Below are 20,606 nucleotides of genomic sequence, written 5' to 3'. Positions count from 1 at the left end.
GGAGAATACTTATTAGCAGGACCACGGAGCACAGAACCACGAACAGTGACCCGATGCACGATTCGTTACAAAATAAATGGCCGCCTGAACAGATATCCCGGGTGGTTAAAAATAAATGGCAGCCCGAACAGCGACCCGACACCTGGTCTGTTACAAAAATGACGCCCGAACAGGGACCACGAATTGGTTATAAATAAATGCAACCCGAACAGCGACCCGATACCCCGGTCGGTTATAAATAAATGGCACCCGAACAGGGATCCGAATCGAGACCGTTGGTGTTCGAGTACTTACAACATCACTATTTTAATACATTATTTTTTTCCAGCTTAGAACCAGTAATCTGAAAAAAAAATCTCTTCAGATGATTCTAATCATATGCTTTAGTGATAGTTTAATCTATTTTGTTCAAGATGGCACACCAGGAACTTGCTAGAGGGATTTTACTTCTCGGAGAATATTAAAGCAAAGTAGAGAGTTCCGTGCTGAAAATAGAGAGAATTTTGCCAGGTTAGAGCAAAAACTAGATAAAAAACAATGAGAATCTCGCTGAGATTAAAGAGACTTTTGCTGAGGTAAAAAGCGAATTAGGTCAGAAGATAAACGCTTTACGGGATGTGTTTCGTGAAAATAACCAACGAATAGTGTAAACAAAACATTGGAATCGTACACCGAACTCAAGTTGGTTATAAATAAATGCAGCCCGAACAGCGACCCGATACCCCGGTCGGTTATAATAGCCTTTCCGCTTTTTCTCATTGAATATAATCACCGCTCGCAATATTGTGATAGCTACTTCTATATTATATGTATGAATTACGAAGAAATATCTTAAAATTCCTATAAGAGAAATTTAATATTTGGTTTTCAAAGTCCCAATTATCAGAATTGTCGCAACCCTGAGGGAATTATGACAAAGTATCCTGGCTTCTATTATATTTACATTGCCCTGACTTTTGGGCAATTATGTCACAGGACTGTTTAAACCACCTCAAATTGTATTTTCAATTTTTTTATATCTCTATGAGAGTTAGAGATAAAAACGCCAAACAGTACAAGTGATTGTTATTTATTTATATTTATTGTTCTACAGAAACAAACAAAAAGATCAATTTAAGTATGAAAAGTCACGAATAAGCTTTAAAACTCTTACGCCTAAATTTACAGTCCCTTCATATTTTGTTAAATATAAACAGCCTACAATGTCAGCTATATTAAGAGATTTGCTAAAGATACAACGTAACTAGCGACTTCTCAGTCAAAATCTCGAGTCCGAATCTATTCAAAAACGTATACTTAAAAAAAAAAAAAAAAAAAAAAAAAAGCATTTTTCCTGTCATTTCACTGTTTTCTACTATAAATGGTACATGCCCATTTCGGGGAAAACGAAAAAATCCATTTCACTACCTCAATTTCGAAAAAGAATTCTTCAGCTGTAATGTAGGTATCTATTTCATAGATGTACACAGTCATCCATTCAGCAGATCCTAAACCGAGTACCAATAAGCATTGTTTTCATACATATTCTTCAAACCCGATATTTTTACTAGAAGGGAAAGCTGTCATAACTGTCCCAATTTTATTTTATTATTTTATCTTTTATTTATTTATTTTTTGCCAAGTTTGTCCCGTAGCATAACAAAATGGGGTAATTATAGCACCCCTGTTAAATCATATCATTTATTGTAACAACTTATGTTAACTATTAGACTTCCAAACTATGCTATGCGTAAGTGTCGGACGTCCTATAGAACGGCTTTGTCCGATAGTCTGTCGACAGACATCAGAGCGAAAACGGTAAGAGATGTTGCGATATGATTTTTCAGCGTATCGAGAATAGGTTCCGTCTTCTCCGTTAACTTCCTATTCAAATCGAAAGTGGTTCAAATTAGTCAATTCCGGTTTCAGCGTTCATTGCTATATAACGAAAACTATAACATAGCGATTTTTTTCTTTTAAACAATTCAGCCTCTCAAGGGAACGTACCATGAATATCCCATAAGCTCTATAGAAACTAGAAGTAGTTCAAATTTAATATCAGTTCCGGTTTCAATACTGATTTCCTCAGAGCAAAAATGGTAAGAAATATCGAGATGTGGTTTTCTGCACTCGATTCATTGTTCCTCAAATAGCTTCCATCTTCTTCACCAGCCCTCTATTCAAACCGGAAGTGATTTAAATTAAGACATTTACGGCTTAACACTTATCGCCATAGAAAAATGGTAAGATAGTGACAAGCGGTTTTCTATAATCGATTCAGTGTCTCAAGAGAGTATATAGTCACAACCCACAACATTCCATTAACACCAGAAGTAATCTTGGGGCCATGAATAAAGACTATTTTTCATGCAAGAGGAAAGACTTTCCTCTATCCCCTGTGGCTTAGCAACCGCAAACTTCACTGCGGTTCGCGAAGGAGTAAATGCTGCCAGATCTCTGAATGACCTTGTTCCTCCCTGTTTGAAGGTTTTCATTCCAGACTGTCATGTGAGGACAGCATTCACACACCCTCAGTTTACCCTACACATCAACTTGCATAATGTTGGTGTTCAAAAGTTTTTGAAGTGACATATTTACGTATTGCCCATAAAAGATCTATACGGAAAAACGAACTAACGAAGGTCTCACTTTTTAAAAAGAATCCTCTTTCCTTCAGAATGACATTTAAAAAAAAAGCGACGCGTGTAAATGCCTCTAAAAGGGTAAATATTTATTCTCAATTCCTGCAATAAGAGATTTTACTTTTGGTGCTATAATTTACAACTTAAAGCAGGCAGTAGGGATATTGTCCTTTATTTCCTCTTGAGTTTTATAGTTTTCCGGATTTTGCAAATCATAATGAAATGAATCACATTCTTGTAAATTTAAAAAAATATTTTTTGAAGTTTATAAAGGAAAGAAAAAAAGACAGTTTTGTCTTAGGTATTTTTCATACACGAATGAGCAATAACATAAAAAAAAAGTTAAAACAGTTTTCTTCTACTGTTTTGAAACTTAAAGAAACGAATAGAAAGAAGGGAAAATTGTAACTTAGAATGCTTTCTCTATAAACTTAGTTTCTTATAGAACTCTTCAATTTATTGTTTATGGCCACTAGTGTTGTCAATAGTTGTCAGTTGGTAAATTTGAGTTCTCTAGTTTTCCTCGACACTTCGTTCAAAGTGATTATAGTGAGCTGGTGTCTTAGAATTTTCTCGCTGAGTGAAAATGTCCATTTCTTTCGGCCGTGGATAAGTAGTTCGGCGGTACCAAATGATCCGCAACCTGGCACTTTTGACCAAAGAAGTCCAAGTAACAGAAAGGATGATCGTGTAAGCTGAGGAAGCACAGCGTCCTTATAGTGCGAAATGTACAAAAGTTTTTGCGTCGTAAAGTTATTCGAAAAGGTGGAGTTTTATCCAGCAAAAACGTTATGAAAATAACAGCGGACGCTACGCGGATTGGACTCACAATAAAAAAAAAAAAGAAAAAAGAAAAATACAAATTCAGATCCCAGTGTTTATCGAACGCCAATAAAACGACACGTGAACAGAAAGCAGTTACCGTTCGGCAAAATAGATGATTTTACTCGCTATTTGCTGCGACGTACGGTATATGAGTGCTATAAGAAAGGAGTGTCACCTACAGCAAGAACGCTGCCTCAAATTATGTGTGAGAAGATATCCGGGACTAACTATGAATTTCCTTATTCGATTACAACATTACGTCGTCTGTTACATAGTATGGGGTTTTCGTATAAATCAGTGTCTAGAAAAAGCGCGAAATGTGAGTCCAATGAAGTTATTGCTTGGAGATACCTTTATCTCGAAGAAATTAAAGCTTACCGTTCCGCGGGATACTGTGACGTCTACCTAGACGAAACTTGGTACGATAGCAACACGTGTCAAATGAAAAATTGGTCCGACGACTCGGACAATAGCACAGTTGCAACTTCGGACAAAAAAGGAGAAAGGATTGTTCAGAACTGAGCGTTCTCCTCAATAAAAACTAACGCCAGTAAGTAAATGAAGAGGCAGCAACATAAAAACTAATACTTTTTCTCCCCAGCAGGGGTGAGTGTGTGTGTGTAAAAACATGAAAACAAGAAAGCAGCGGTAGCTATGTTTGTTGTGTTAATATCGCATTAATCCACATATAATAATGTTCATCTAGCAAGTTTGTTTGTATTTTTTGAATTCATATTGTCTTTTGTGTTATGAAATGCAAATATATTGAACAGTCTCAAAGCAACGTCGAAGAATTATTAAAAAACCAGCGCCTACACAAGGATTACAACGACCAAATGGTCCATTCACGCCGGGTCAGGATTCAACAGTGCAGTTAACAAGGTAGGTAGTGAGTGCATATTTGAATGTAATATTATCCTTGTATTACTTATACAAAATAAGCCTGTACTAGCAAAGCCTCATTTAGAACGTAAGTGTTAAAAGTGTATTTAATTTGAGTGAAGCATGACGGACAGAATGAAAGAATTAGTTTTCAAGAGAGGTCAAATTAAGGCCAAACTCACTCATTTTAAACCTTTTGTAGATAGCTTTACAGAAGATCAGAATATTACGCAGTTAGTGTTACGTTACGAGAAAAATAAAACAGTGCTATGATGAATTTGATGCAATACAATCCGAAATAGAAATGTTACAGGGTTCATCAGAAATCGATCAGGAAACGCAAGAAAGAGAGCAATTCGAGAGTACTTATTTTGATTTAGCAGCTAAGGCGCAAGTGTTCATAAATCAACACAGCTCCAGTGCAAAGAAAAATGAAAACAATGGAGAAAGCAATTCTAATCCATCAGTTAGGTTGCCAGTGATAAACCTTCCGACCTGTTCTGGAAGCTACGATGAGTGGTGGTCGTTCTATGACACGTTTCAGGCATTAATACATAACAATAGCACATTGCAGCCAGTCCAAAGGTTTCATTATTTGCGTTCTTCTCTACGTGGGGAGGCTCTTGAAGTAATACAAGCCTTGGAAATTTCTTCTGAAAACTATGACGTAGCATAGACTTTACTCAAAGAACGTTTTGAAAACAAAAAGTATATTGTTAACAAACACGTCAAAGCTTTATTTGAAATGCCAATGGTGGAACGTGAGTCGGCTGTTTTGCTTAAATCTCTTTTAGACAGCACGGTAAAACATTTGAGGGCTTTAAAATCATTAGGTCAACCGAGGAAAGCTGGGATGCATTACTTATTTATTTGATTGCGACCAAACTAGACAATACAACACATAAGGAGTGGGAGAAAACACAATCAACGAATGAATTACCGAGCATGTCACAGCTGACACAATTTTTACAACAGCGTTGCCAAGTTCTAGACGCAGTTGATAATAAGCGTAGACCTAAAGATACACCCTCAGTTCCAAGTAACAAATATCAACAAATAAGGCAGGCAAAAAGAGTTCTTACTCAACGACAGCACACGTAACGTGTTCCGACAACAATGCATGTCCCAGCTGTAAAGGCTCACACAAATTATTTCAATGCCAATCATTGTTGAGAAAATCTATAGGAGACAGAATTAGAGAAGTTAAACGTCTTTCTTTGTGTATAAATTGTTTCAAACGAGCGCATAAGGCAAATGAGTGCTTATCAGGTAATTGTAAAATATGCAATAAAAAGCACAACACATTACTGCACTACTCGCATTGTCCATCGCCCACTAGAGCGAATGAACCACATGATGAAAGGGAAATAGGTCAAGGTCAAAACACGCTCGCTGCAACCACATCAGTCGATAAGGAAAATGAAATCTTTGAGTCTTACGTTCTACGGTTATGCCGGTTAGGCTAAAGGAGACGGTGATGATGAGTAATGAATGAAATGGTGGAATGAAGAAAGTGGGAGGAAACGGGAGAACCCCGAGAAAACCCACGCACACGGTGTTTGTCCACCACAAAGTTCACTTGGCGGGGGTTGGGATCGAACCCTTGACCCCAAGCACCAGAGGTGAACGCTCTACCACTGAGCCACCGCGGCCCCACAGTCGATAAGGAATGTGAAGGTAAGAATATTCGTTCTACAAACAGCGTACCGCAGAATCTTAGGAGACCACCAAGCGTTATGCTATCCACAGCTGTAGTATATGTTAAAGATAAACAGGGTAATTTTCAAATGTGTCGAACACTTCTCGATTGTGCTTCTCAGTCCAACTTCCTAACAAACAGAATGGTTCAATTATTGGGACTAATAAAGAGTAATAATGTTGTACACATAAATGGTATAGGTAATGCTAATACAAGGTCATGCCATAGCGCTCAGGCTACAATTAAGTCAAGACATAACAATTATTCAACCACATTAGACTTCATCATATTGCCGCAAATATCACAAGACTTGCCTATGGTTCGTGTAGACACGTCATCGTGGGAAATACCTTCCAACATTGAATTAGCAGATCCTAACTTCAACATACCACAGCGTATTGACATGTTATTTGGGGCGGAAGTATTCTTTGATCTACTTTGTGAAGGGCAAATAAAATTCAAGGCAGGGTATCCAACCTTGCACAAAACATTGTTTGGCTGGATTGTAGCTGAAAAAATAGACAATCAACCACACATTTTGACAAATGTGTGTCACCTCTCCACAACAGAAAAAATACACGAGCAATTACAAAAATTCTGGACGATAGAAGAATGTTCAACGAAACATCCATTAAGTCAAGAGCAGGCAGAATGTGAAAGACACTTCAAAGAAACACACCGGAGAGACGAGACTGGGAGATTCATCGTCAGACTTCCCTTTAAAGAAAATGTGGGGAATCTTGGTAAATCCAAGGAGATTGCAACGAGAAGACTTTATTCAACGGAAAAAAGGCTTATGAAGGATACTGAGAAAAAAAGGGCATATATAGCGTTCATGAAAGAGTACGAAGATTTGGGCCATATGGAAGAAATAACTAGAGCAGAGAGCGATACAATGATGCCAGACTACTATCTTCCCCATCATTGCGTTATGAAGGAGACCAGTACTACTACCAAACTCAGGGTTGTATTTGATGCATCGTGCAAAACAACTTCTGGACTTTCATTAAATGACACGATGAGAGTCGGGCCTACAATACAAGAAGAATTATTTTCCATAACAGCAAGATTCAGGCAACATCAATACGTCATGACAGCTGATATAGAGAAGATGTATCGCAACATTAGGGTACATGATTCAGATGCTAACTACCAGAAAATACTGTGGAGAGAAAACCCTCAAGAAGCAATAAAGGTATCGACTCAAAACTGTAACATATGGTACCGCAGCAGCTCCTTTCCTAGCCACTAGATGTCTTCAGCAACTAGCCATAGAAGAGAAGAAGAATTTCCCTAAGGCAGCAGAAGTTATAATGAGGGATTTCTATATTGACGATCTTCAAACAGGAACAAACACGAAGAAGGAACTACATGAATTACAAGGTCAACTCACAACTCTTCTGCAAAGAGGTGGGTTTTGTTTGAGAAAATGGTGTAGCAACGACACTTCACTGCTTTCAAAAATACCCAGTGAACTTCAAGAATCAAATTTCACCATTCAACCAAATGAAGATTGCATCACAAGAAGTTTAGGATTGTTGTGGAATCCCATTAAAGACACATTTTCTTTCTCTGTCAAACCAAGAAACAACCGTCAGCAAATCACAAAAAGGACTATTCTTGCTACAGTAGCGAGCATATTTGATCCCTTAGGATTAATCGGACCAGTTATTCTTAAGGCAAAAATATTTCTGCAACGTTTGTGGGAATTAAAATTGAATTGGGATCAAGAAGTTCCAGCCCCATTGCATTCAGAGTGGGAAACTTTTGAGCAGCAACTTCAAGAGTGGAATCACTACATGTTCAGCGGAAGGTTATTCAAGAAACACAATCGCAGGTAGAAATTCACGGATTTGCGACGGATCTCAGAATGGATATGGAGCTTGTATATATGTAACATCTAGTACAAAAAATGGAAAATTCACAGCAAACTTACTATGTTCAAAATCTCGAGTAGCACCTTTAAAGAAGACAACTATTCCTCGCCTAGAACTTTGTGCAGCTTTGTTACTTGCACAGCTAACTCAGAAAGTAACACAAGCGTTACATTGCAAGATCGATAAGGTTGTTTTATGGTCAGATTCCACCATTGTATTAGCATGGATAAGAGGACCTTGTTCTCAATGGAAGACGTATGTTGCAAATCGTGTAGCGGAAATTCAACAATTGACTTGTAACTATGAATGGAGACACATCAGAACAGAGGAGAATCCAGCAGATCATATATCGAGAGGATTAACACCGTCAGAGATTCTTAATAATGAATTATGGTGGCATGGGCCTTCCTGGCTATCTGAGAAATTAGACTCACAGACGAGGGATGGTGTTTGCGACCTAGGCGATGTTCCCGAGCGACGAAAGAATACAGCAGCAATGGTTTCTACAACACCGTGTCAACTCTTAGACAGATATTCATCATTAAGAAGATTGCAACGTGTAACTGCTTATTGTCTACGATTTGCACACAACATGAGAAGATCTAATTGTGACAGACAGCATGGACATCTTACAGTAAGTGAATTACATGAAGCACTCGAATGTCTTATTAAACTATCACAGCAACAAGCATTTCACAAGGAATTAAATGCGTTGAGATCAGGAAAGGAAGTCGACAACCAAGGTCAACTGAGAAATTTGAACCCATACTTGGATGAAAGGCAAACCATCAGAGTCGGAGGAAGATTAAATGCAGCAGATCTTACTGAAGGACAGAAACATCCTATTGTACTTCCAGCTAACTACAATTTGACAAAGTTAATCGCCCAAGAAGAACATAAGAAGCTATTGCATGCCGGGCCTCAATTATTGTTATCATCCTTGCGACAATCATATTGGCCAATACGTGGACGAAACTTGGTTCGTCAAGTTGTGCATCAGTGTGTCACATGTTTCAAAAACAATCCTAAAGATGGTAAACAGATGATGGGAGATCTACCAGCTGACAGAGTTCAACCAACAAGACCATTTCTTCACAGCGGTGTTGACTACTGTGGGCCCATTTACCTCAAGTCGAGTAACCGAAGAGGAGCCAAACTTCATAAGGCATATATAGCACTTTTCGTGTGTTTTGCGACTAAGGCGGTTCACATTGAACTTGTAAGTGATCTAACTACAGAAGCGTTTATTGGAGCATTAAAGCGATTCATGGCTCGTTGAGGAAAATGCGCTAAACTGTATTCTGACAATGCAAGTAACTTCGTTGGTGCAAAAAGGGAACTACAAGAATTGAAGACTTTATATGAATCAGAACACCATAAAGAAAAATTACATAATTTTCTAGCAGCTGATAACATCACGTGGGTTTTTATTCCAGCAAGTTCACCAAACTTTGGAGGCTTATGGGAATCATCAATTAAATCTCTCAAATACCATTTAAAGAGAGTTGTGGGAAATGCTTCACTCACCTACGAAGAGATGAACACTATTTTGACACTGATTGAGGCTTGCTTAAACTCTAGACCCCTAACACCATTATCAAATGATCCAAACGACCTACATCCTTTAACACCTGGTCATTTCCTAATAGGCGACACACTCACTACCATGTCAGAACCTAACTTGAAAAATATTCCTGTCAACAGACTTTCGAGATGGCAATACATACAACAACTTCATCAGCAATTTTGGTCCAGATGGTCAAAGGAGTATCTATCAAGTCTTCTAGAACGATCCAAGTGGAGAAGAAAATTTCCCAATCTTGGTGCTCATCAAAGAAGATAACATTCCACCTCTAAAATGGAAAACTGGACGTATTGTGCAATTGTTTCCTGGGAAGGACGGAATAGTACGAGTGGCGACAGTGAAAACTACCAGAGGTACAACAACAAGATCTATTCGTCAATTGTGCCCGCTTCCTAAGGAGAGTTAATGTGTTGGTGTTATTCATAGTGTGTACATTGTGTGATTCATAGTGTTGTGTTGTGTGTGCGTTATTCTGTTTATGTTTATATCATTCATCACGTTTAACTTGTGTTATCTATTGTTGTGTATATTAAGTTCATGATCCAAATTAATCATTCATAGATTTGTAGAAGGAATTCCTTCAAGGCGGGCGGTATGTTCAGAACTGAGCGCTCTCCTCAATAAAAACTAACGCCAGTAAGTAAATGAAGAGGCAGCAACATAAAAACTAATACTTTTTCTCCCCAGCAGGGGTGAGTGTGTGTGTGTAAAAACATGAAAACAAGAAAGCAGCGGTAGCTATGTTTGTTGTGTTAATATCGCATTAATCCACATATAATAATGTTCATCTAGCAAGTTTGTTTGTATTTTTTGAATTCATATTGTCTTTTGTGTTATGAAATGCAAATATATATTGAACAGTCTCAAAGCAACGTCGAAGAATTATTAAAAAACCAGCGCCTACACAAGGATTACAAAGACCAAGGATCGTTATTATGCACTGTAGTGGCCGATTTGGTTTTGTGGATAGTGCTTTATTTATAACCCACAAGAAAAAATCTGATGCTCTTGCCGATTATCATGGGACAATAAACGCAGAAATTTTCGAGAATTGGTTTGAAAACTCCATACTAAAACGCTTAGAGGAGCCATCAGTTATAGTTTTGGATAATGCCCCTTACCATAGCCGTGTAATTAATGCGAAGCCTAATACATCGTGGAGAAAAGAAACTATTCTTAATTATATGCGAATCAACAATATCGCCATACTTAATCCGGTCCCGATAATACCTGTTCTTCTCCACATCATTGATGAATAACTGCCTGTAAACAAGAGAAGAAAAAGGTACGTTATAGAGGAACTGGAAGCATCATATGGGCATCCTTTTTTAAGATTACCTCCATATCATTCCATACTTAACCCAATTGAAATGATGTGTTCACAATTAAAACGAACGGTAGCATCCCAAAATTTGAAAGGTGAATCCCTACCGAAACTGATGTCTTTATTAAATAGTACGTTCAGTAGAATAAGTGTTGACAATTGGAAAAATTACATAAGACACGTGGAGGATATTGAAGACAGTTACAGAGATCTTCAGTCGGTTTTCAGTAACTCAAGCAGAGTTTTAGTGAAAATAACAGATTCGTCAACAGACGATTCTGACTTACAAGGAACCCTAGGTATCTATCAGAGCCCGATTTTCATGAAACTTTGTATATAGAGAGAGTGCCTTGGGAAACTCGCACAGGCAAAATTGTAGCTGCAGAGTCCAAGACATTGGGACACTAGGGCCCGAGAAAGATCAAAAATGGAACGTCAGTACATTAAGATCATTGTGAGAAAATGCACGTTTTTCTTTAAAACTAATCATTGTAGCGACACGAAATGAGCATACATCGATACGAGATGGTCGATATGATTTGTTAAAAGTTATAAAAAGAATATCCGCCATCTTGAAAGAGGCCATGTTGAAATTGGTGCGATTGGTGTAAATGAGAAGAGGGTCATGCAATGCACTAATTTGAACGTAAATAGCCACAAATACCTGTTGGTGAAGTCTGTTGTGGTATTATATTATTCATGTGCTTCTGGTAGAGTGGTTTAGGCACAAGATAAGCAAAGTGTATCCTGTGACACTCGAGCAGATGGAGGGTGGACTGATATGACGTTCTAATTTCGGATTGAATTAATTTAAGTCTAATAAAAAGTTACAAGTTAATGTCAACCATGATATTATTATGAAGATTGAACCCGTCATATCAGCACATCCACACCAATTACATGTTGACTCTGATACAAATGATGTAGTGCTAAAATTATATTTCGCTCGGTTTTCTAGTTCCACTGATCCCACTCATAGTGCTCCATAATCTGCATCTCCTCGAGTGTCATAAGATACATTTTGCTCATCTTATACCTAAACCACTCTACCAGAAGCACAGGAATAATATCATCCCACAACAGACTTCACCAACAGGTTTTTTTTTTTTTTTTTTCTATTTACGTTCAAATTAATGCATCGGGTAACCCTCTTCTCATTTGCACCAATCGCACCAGTTTCAACATGGCCTCTTTCAAGATGGCGGATATTCTTTTTATAACTTTTAACAGATCATATCGACCATCTCGTATCCATGTATGCTCATTTCGTGTCGTTACAAACTTTTAAAGAAAAACGTGCATTTTCTCACCATGTCCTTAATGTACTGACGTTCCACTTTTGATCTTTCTCGGGCCCTAGTGCCCCAACGTCTTATACTCTGCAGCTAGAATTTTGGCTGTGCGAGATTCCCAAGGTACTCTCTCTATATACAAAGTTTCATGAAAATCGGGCTCTGATAGATACCTAGGGTTCCTTATTAGATCAGGAGTAGCACTTTCCAAGGTAAGACAGTATTCCATACTTCTTAATATTCTCTTATTTTCGTACATCATGCACCTTATAACATTGGTGGCTGATTACTGTTCAATTGAATTTTTTCTTGTTCAAAATATTTGTATTCACGAACGGGCGAACACATAATCCCACGTTTTTACAAAATTCCCTATTTAAAAATAGCTTACTTACTGTGTTTTTCAGATGTAAAGCATCACGGGCAATAGCCAATGGTGCACGATATTCCGCGCGGTGTTGCCGGATCTTGGACTCCCCTTTCCCTTCTCGCTCTTCCTCCAGTTGAGATTATGACACATACATTGGCAACATTATTCGCAATGTAAATATACTATTCCAGCAAACTCAAGAATTTTGACTTTGCATCCTAGAAGTATATATAGCAATTAAATTATTTACGTATTAACTTTTCCAGTGGATATGCTAAACACTCGTCTTCAACACTACTTTCACTATCGTCTATGCCAGTTAATATTTCGTCATTGTCTGAATCTGAGTCTTGTAAATTTATTATCATGGGCTTAAAAAAAAAAAAAAAAAAGTAAACAAAAAATAATTCTTCGAGCCTGATTTCGTAGCACTTTATTTTTTATTTTTTTTAAAAGAAAACTCCGCACTTGTACTCGGTTTGCTTAAAGACATTGTCAACTATAATTTTGGAGAACAAACGAACTACCACGAAAGAAAGTAACCCAGACATTGATGAATTCTGTTTGTGCTAGAAGTTCCTACACAACTAGCCCCTTTGTCTCCTTCTCAGTTTTCATAACAAATAACATTCTTCGTTTTGGTCTAGGTCACACAAAAACAATCCGTTTGATTCCTAAGCAAGTCCATATGATCGAGTTTGTTTTGGGTTACGATAATTTACGACACCATTCAGACGCCTGGTGCTTTTTAATCCCTGCTGGAAGAGGAAAGAGGGAATAAGTGGTCGCATATATGTAAAGTAGTGAAACGTGAAGTAAAAAAAAAAAAAAAAAAAAAAAAAAAAAAAAAAAAAAAGAAAAACATACTGCGTTTTTTCTGTCGAATAAGGAAGAATTTATCCCGAAGTAAATTTCAAAACAATATCACGAACTTCCCATACTTTGTTCTTACGATGTTAGGCATATTATATATATATAAATGAATCAGATTCCAAAGGCGTGTAGCCACGGGGGAAAAAGGGGCCCTGTCTTTCCAAACTATTTCCAACTCCAAAATGAGGTTCGTCTGGTATATGTTTAATAAACTTATTTAATAGTTAATGCAAATGAGGGACGTTTATAATAAAAATATGAAAATTAAAAAAAAAATCAAACATTATCAATACGGTTTCTGTACCTAATTAAAACAACTAAAATTAACCATATGCTTTATATTCTCATTTCCCTAACTGGGAGCACACCGTATGAAGTCTCTACTAGATTATTGCATAATAATATCTGAGTTGATATGTTTTCGACTTTTTTTTTCATTTACTATTTTAACCCATATAAATACAAAGTTAGATACACAGACTGCTATAAACAACATTTATTTTATTATGAATAGCTTATTCATTCATCTACAATCCGGTTTTCAACTCAGTACTGTCAAGATCCGTCTTTTGATAAGGTAGCATCGTGAAAATATAACATGTGTATAGTAAGTATGGTGAGTTAAAATGCTTTCATATTCTGAGAGAGATCATTTGTTCTCTTTTAAATGTGTGAAAAGCTTTCCTCCCCCTGAAAGTAATGTTCCCCTAGAACAACCTGCTGATTACGCCCATGATTATTCTGTAATAAAAGTTGAGTTCTATTACCAAATTGAAGAAAAATCCACTGGAAATTAGACGCGGGACTCATCGCTCGTTTTACTAATTGTTTTATATGGAAACCTTGAAAAGCGTGTATCATAACAACCAGTTGACATAAAAAGATGTAGTTTTCACGTATGTGTTCGTAATTCTTTTCTCTACTTCGTAAAGTGAGTAGTTGATGTGCTAATACAACATTTCTAATAAGCGCCTCTGGTATTGTCCAGATTGCAGTAGCGCGAGAAGTCAGCGTGCAGGACTGTTTGTCGCAAATTGTCAACATTGCTCAAAGCCAATTGGACGCCGCGTGAAGCCAACTCAAGGCCATGCCGCTTATCATTTGAAATCTGCAATAGTTTATTTTTAATAACTATATAATAAATTAATATATTGATGTATTTTATTGCAAGTTTTTATTTTGTAATATGTTTAATAACGCTCGCTCTTGTAAAAGAATTCATATACAGTTAGAGCAGTGGTTCTTAACCTAATTTATATTACGACCCCATTTTATCACTTCCTCTTGCTAGCGATCCCCTTAAAATTTCTGGTTTGTAATAAGCTTGTATCGGATTTTTAATATACCTATAGTGTACATCTCACTATATCCATCTATTTCTGTAATAGTATAATCCATTTCTTGTATATAGTGGATACAGTAACTTCTTTAAAAGCGAATGAATTAAAACCAAATTTGGTCAGTTCATTCATATTACAAATATCGAATCCGATCTGCCATACTATTTTAAAATAGAGGCCGTTTGAAAATTTATGAACTTCATTACTCCCTTAATTTTGGGTCATATAAAAAATAAAGTGATTTTTAATTCTGGTTTAAAAAATCGGACAGTTGTTAAAAAGATTATTGAGTATTTTAAATGACTTGATAATGTGCATCACGAAGATTGAACTGGACATTGCCAAACTAGTGAAAATCACACCATGCTCAGGTATCTCATTAGCTTTCAATTTTCATTGTATTTCAATATGAAGGTTTTATTGCATTTGTATTTTTCTGGTGTTTCAATATGCAGTTCTCATTAGTTTCATATCATACCTCTTTCATTTAAATTGATTTTTAAACAACTCTGTACCTGTTGAAAATGTTTAGCAGACCTATTTTTTTCATGTTAACAGTAAGTATAAAAATAAAAATATGCCTATCAGAACAAAATTCAAAATAATATTTAAAAATATTTTTCCGATATTAGATTCTAATAATATTTATCTCTTCCGCTTATCTTCGCGACCCATATGACCCTGATTTAGAATAATACTAGCAGTTTTATTTTATTACCACTGGCACTTCAATATATTTTTCTTATCTTTTATGATTCATTACTCGAAGGCCGAAAATAATATAGAAGCAGTTATCTGATATACACACCAACAAAGAATTAAAAGTTTCAGAAGGGCTGAAGGTAGTCGAAGAGGAGGAAATCTCCCTGGCCATTCTAGCTACTGACCTGATATGAACATTGGTTAAAACACCTGGGCGATCTGTATCTTTTTAATTAATGCTAATTATTTAACACCTATCCCTATAAAGCAATTAAATTTCTTATCGCTAAATCCAAAAATTCACCGAAATTACTTTTAAAAGTGAAGAATATAAAATTACTGAACAAGATTTTTTTTTTAAGATGAGGCGGAAAAAAAATTCTTTGAGAATCGAGACGAGACTTCTCCAAACTTAACATGACGCACAGTGGGGCGAAAACGCAAAAAGCTGGCCAAAATATGATAACTATATTCAGATTGAATGAAATTTTATTAAGGGGTTATTGAGGTTGCTGATTATGATTCTGCAACTAACGTTGAAAAAAACAAAATGGCGGATCCAAAATGACGGAATAATAAGAATGTCAACATACTTCGTAATTTTCACAATGTATCTTTAACAACATTCACTTTTTTCACATATTTTGAAAAGAACAATTACTTGTTACTTACGTTCTTATTTATTAGAAATGTATTATTACTTAAATGACACAAATTATTGGTATTTGATTCGGTTATGATAACTGCAACGGCTTGTCACTGTAACATTAATGAGCAATAATTAACATCAACACGCTTCGTAATTGGCACGTTTTGGCAGCTACTTTTTTGTCGACAGCATTAATTAATTTTCAGACTACCATTCTACAAAATATGAACGTGGTGCACGAGGGTGCACATAATGTTTTCAACGCTTTAAGTTAATAAAATATATAAACAATGTGAAAATTTTGCCTGACTTGCGATTCAAATTATAAATTATTACATCATTATTATTAATTTTTCACTTCATACACTTATTCTACTTACCAGTACGATATAGGAAAACTACAGATTTAAAAACTATGAACGCGTTCGAAAGTTACAACCGTTTCAACGGACGCGTCACAATTCTTCTATTGTTCTCTACGCATTTGACCTGCTGAAGGGTCTACTTAAGAGTGGCTCAGTAGTCGGAATAAAGTAAAAACCCTATTCTAATTATGGAATTGGGCCCTTCTAACATCACTCTAGCCAACTACATAAAAAAATCCTATATTACTAACTTTGTTTTTTTTTCACTTTTGGCCAGCTGTTTGCGTTTTCGCCCCACTGTGTGACGTCTCTTCTTGTGGACAACACTAGTCAAGACTACGCGCCTTTGGCGTGGGAGACCCGGGTAAGATTCCCAGCGGGAGCTCATGTGGTTCGGATTACACGTCTCATATAACCTCGCTGCTGAACGGGACGTTAAACTCAAAATTAACTCGACTCAACTCAATTAGTCAAGACTAACAAGGGACATCACCCAATTGTCCAGCTCCGATTTTTTTTTTTTTTCTGATAGAGGACATGTATTCATTACTTGTGATGACAGAAATTTTTGCCATGGTGCATGTTTTCTATTTTTAAAAAATAATTTTTAAGAGTTGTGATGTGGTTAATAGAGATTACAGCAGAAGTCCCTTACTACCCTTTGTAAACAGAGTGTTAATGAAAGAACAACCATGTAGATACATATAAGGCTTAGGGGAAGTCGTATTGTACGTATGACCTTGACGGCAGCCATCTTGAAATCCGCCATTTTGAATTAAGGTCAAGTTTTTAAAATGGGAATAGGGTAATATAATATATAATTTCAAGCTAGAATTTAATCAGGAAGACAATGGTGAAGTTAGTTTTAAGATACGCCCATTTGGGAAAAAGTTACAGGCATATTAATTGTTTATACTTACTATGTGCGTAAGTCCCTTACCTCCGCTTCTAACCCGCGTATTAATGATAATAAGCAGATAAAAGCTTCGGTAATAATATTATGCCTAGGGGGAAGTGATACGATAAGGGTATCCTTGACGGCAGCCATCTTGAAATCCACCATTTTGAATTAAAGTGAAGTTTGAAAAATGAAAACCATAGTATGTGACACCTCATTTTAATAGCAAATTTTCCCAAAAAGTCAATGGTATGCTTATTTTTGTTCTATAGTTAACCGGTATGAATTTAAGACTGCTTCTAATGTGCACCAAACGTCCATTATTATATCTTTGTAATTGGCAACATTCCTAAATTTCACCGCATGTTTTAAGATTCCAACTGGCACTTTGCAATTGTTATTGCAATTGCAAGAATTATAATCAGTATGGCGCGATACACGAATCTCTTGCTGGTTTGTAGGGTTTTCAGGAGGTTGAAAATCTCACCTGCTGTCTTCCTGACCTTGAGTGGTGCAATTACTGCTACACGATTTTCGTAATCGCCCCACTCCACCAGAACTCAGTACAATATCAACGTATGTCATGAACAGTCAAACACACACTACATGCATCTTCCGCTTTATACACAGATGACAGCTCTGTGCCACTCCAGTTTCCTACAGCGCCACACCAAACTTTGTGCCAGTATTTATGATATAACTAGGTATATTGTACAATCTTATAGTCGATGTTACAATCCCCATTATTTAAGATTTAAAAAAAAAAAACTATTGCAAAGTAGAATAACTCAAACTGATTGTGAAATCATGAATTAAAAGGTTCCTACCTTTTTTTTTTTGTTTATATAAATTTCTTAGTACAAAATAATTGTCTATTATTTTTATATTTTAAAAATACATTAGATTTTAAAATTTATTTCATAAATTGTTTAACGATCCTAAATTACTGAATTGAGCCGCTAAAAAATAAAATTGCCCCACTCCGCACTTGGGCGTGCATCCCATTTTAAGAATCACAACTGTCCGACTAATAGCAAACATAATTGCAGGTCATCTTCTTCTAACATTATTAGACAACACAGGCCCTTCCCCTTGAGCTAAAGGGGACGGACGATGAAAGATTATGGAAGAATTGGTGAAATAAGAAAATGAAGAACTCCAAGAAAATACTCGTATACGAAGTGTTTCACCACAAGCTCATATGATAAGAGATCCAACCAGGAAATCTTGCACCAGAGGAACAATGTGAATGTGTGACTGATAAAGAAGAGGACTATGTAAATAATTAATTGGAATTTAACATCTTTTTCCAGTGGGGGCGCGGTGGCTTAGTAGTAGAGCGTTCACCTCCGGTGCTTGGGTTCCTGGTTCGATCCCAGCTCGCGCCGTGTGGGCTTTGTGGTAGACAAACACCGTGCTCGTGGGTTTTCTCGGAGTTCTCCCGTTTCCTCCCACTTTCTTCATTCCACCATTTCTCATTATCACCGTCTCCTTTAGATTAACCGGCATAATCGTGGGACGTTAAACTTAAAGATTTCATTTCATAATCGTGGGACGTTAAACTTAAAGATTTCATTTCATTTCATTTTCTTTTTCCAGTACCGCTCTGTGCGAGACGCAGACATACAGATTAATGTGCAATATAAAGTCCGTGAGTTCTCACACGAAATCAAACTTGGATCCTCCGCGACGCGTAGTAATTAATGTATCTACATGGTAAATGCAGATACCACGGGTTCGGTTCTCGATCCACTTGTATATTTTCATGCTTTGAAACTAATTAGATAAAAGTATATAATTCTTCCAACACATGCATTTCCTATTGACAATATTCAACTATATGAACTTTGCGAAATTTTGGCCAGCGACAATGTAATAGGAGCTACTGTCGTATTGGTACCGGTATTTGGTAAACAGTTTTCACTGATAAATTAATTATGGACATCATATAATTATGGTTACGTAATTAATTAGGCCGTCTTATGAATGAATTGATTCATTCGAAAACAATTACTGACTAGTCTTGGGAAATTCAGTCCAAGCAAGTGTGCTTACAGGTGGATTTTAGGGTATCCATGAGATACGAAGGGAGGTAATTTTTCACTGACAATGGTACAAACTAAGATGAAAAGTTTCGGGGATGAATGGTAAACTTGAGGGGAAGAAAGAATGATATGTGGGGAAGAATTAAAATTGGGGGATAAAGAATTATAAATTTTGGCGGAAGAAAGTTAAATTTGGGATCCGCTACTCCCAAGGTCTTCTTAGGAATGCATACCTGAGCGCGAGTAGCTTCCATCTTGAAGGAATAGTTGAATGAAATTTAACGTCCCGTTAAATGAGCAGTCACCTACAACAACCATCTACCAAACATTATACACAACAGTGGCTTTTTGTTATATAATCGTTATTAATTAGGATGTCCTGTTAAGTTTAGTACATAAGGAGTCATCATCAGACCACAACTATATGAAATCCTTACTTGAACAGTACTTAAACCTTCTTAACTTTAGAAAACAATCTATCAAAACTTACTCTGCAAGAACAGCTGAGGCCACAGGTGGCTGTTGCGGTGCTCTTTTCCAAAAACATCCCGCGCGCGCATAACACTATTACCAGATTCTTTTCTTTCCTTGTACAACCTTGCAACAGGTTTCCCTTAATGACTCAGAGAATGTCTATATGGCCTGAAATTATCTATATATTTATATGGGGCAGTCATTAATTGTTAAATGATTAAAGATATGTTGATTTGCCTCCTTCTTCTTCTTCTTTGGTATCTTATTGTTTCAGCGAAGATCGCTTTCCCTGCGAACGAGATAAATCTTTAAGAATGGTTATAAGATGTGAAATAGTGATGGGCCGAATCGAATACAGCGAATTCGATTCATTCGATCCACTCAAGAATTCGGATACCTCGAGTACTACGGAAAAGAATTCGAATTCTTTTTGTATTCGCTTTTGTTACTTTGTGCTGTACTCGTTTTTCCACAATTTATTTTCAAAAAAAAAGTGTTGTTTAATATTCCGTACCACGCTAAATCTCCATCATGAGAATATAACAAATAGCAAAGAAGTACACATTTCTCTCTCTCTTCCATTTCCTTGCCTCCAGCCCGAGAAAGCAACAGACTTCCGCTGCTAACGTTGACTACAATCACAATGCGAAAGCTGCAAGTGAAATATAGGTAATGAGTAGAGTTGCCAACTTTGGAAAATAAAAAAACCGGTACTCCCTAAAAATTCCCTATAAGTCTAATAGTAAGTGTGAAGTATCTCTGTTCGGACTCATCCATGGGAAGGA

General features: G+C 36.6%; 3 protein-coding genes across 6 annotated transcripts in view; 2 read left to right on the top strand and 1 right to left on the bottom strand.

Moving 5' to 3' along the window:
* The window catches only part of Dhfr (dihydrofolate reductase), a 43,762-nt gene extending 23,408 nt beyond the window's left edge, over window positions 1-20,354 (bottom strand). The window contains exon 1 of one of the 4 annotated variants that reach the window (XM_081735818.1): window positions 20,336-20,354. The gene's annotated coding sequence lies outside the window, so the exon portion shown is untranslated. Of the gene's footprint in view, window positions 1-19,580; window positions 19,600-19,837; window positions 20,271-20,335 lie in introns of those variants that run through there. The other 3 variants (XM_081735820.1, XM_081735817.1, XM_081735819.1) reach the window with 3 other exon arrangements.
* LOC145667626 (uncharacterized) lies at window positions 6,065-7,279 on the top strand. The gene has a single exon (XM_081735088.1). The coding sequence runs from the start codon at window positions 6,065-6,067 to the stop codon at window positions 7,277-7,279; it is 1,215 nt and encodes a 404-aa protein (XP_081591214.1).
* On the top strand, window positions 7,341-9,183 carry LOC145667625 (uncharacterized). The gene is made up of 2 exons (XM_081735087.1): window positions 7,341-7,437; window positions 7,955-9,183. Exons 1-2 carry the CDS (start codon window positions 7,341-7,343, stop codon window positions 9,181-9,183), a joined length of 1,326 nt encoding a protein of 441 aa, XP_081591213.1.
* Window positions 20,355-20,606: the final 252 nt, after the last annotated feature.

This window comes from Thermobia domestica, chromosome 13 (assembly GCF_964235325.1).
Source record: "Thermobia domestica chromosome 13, izTheDome1.hap1.1, whole genome shotgun sequence".
Classification (NCBI taxonomy): Eukaryota; Metazoa; Arthropoda; class Insecta; order Zygentoma; family Lepismatidae; genus Thermobia; species Thermobia domestica.
This window is presented reverse-complemented; position numbering and strand designations above follow the sequence as displayed.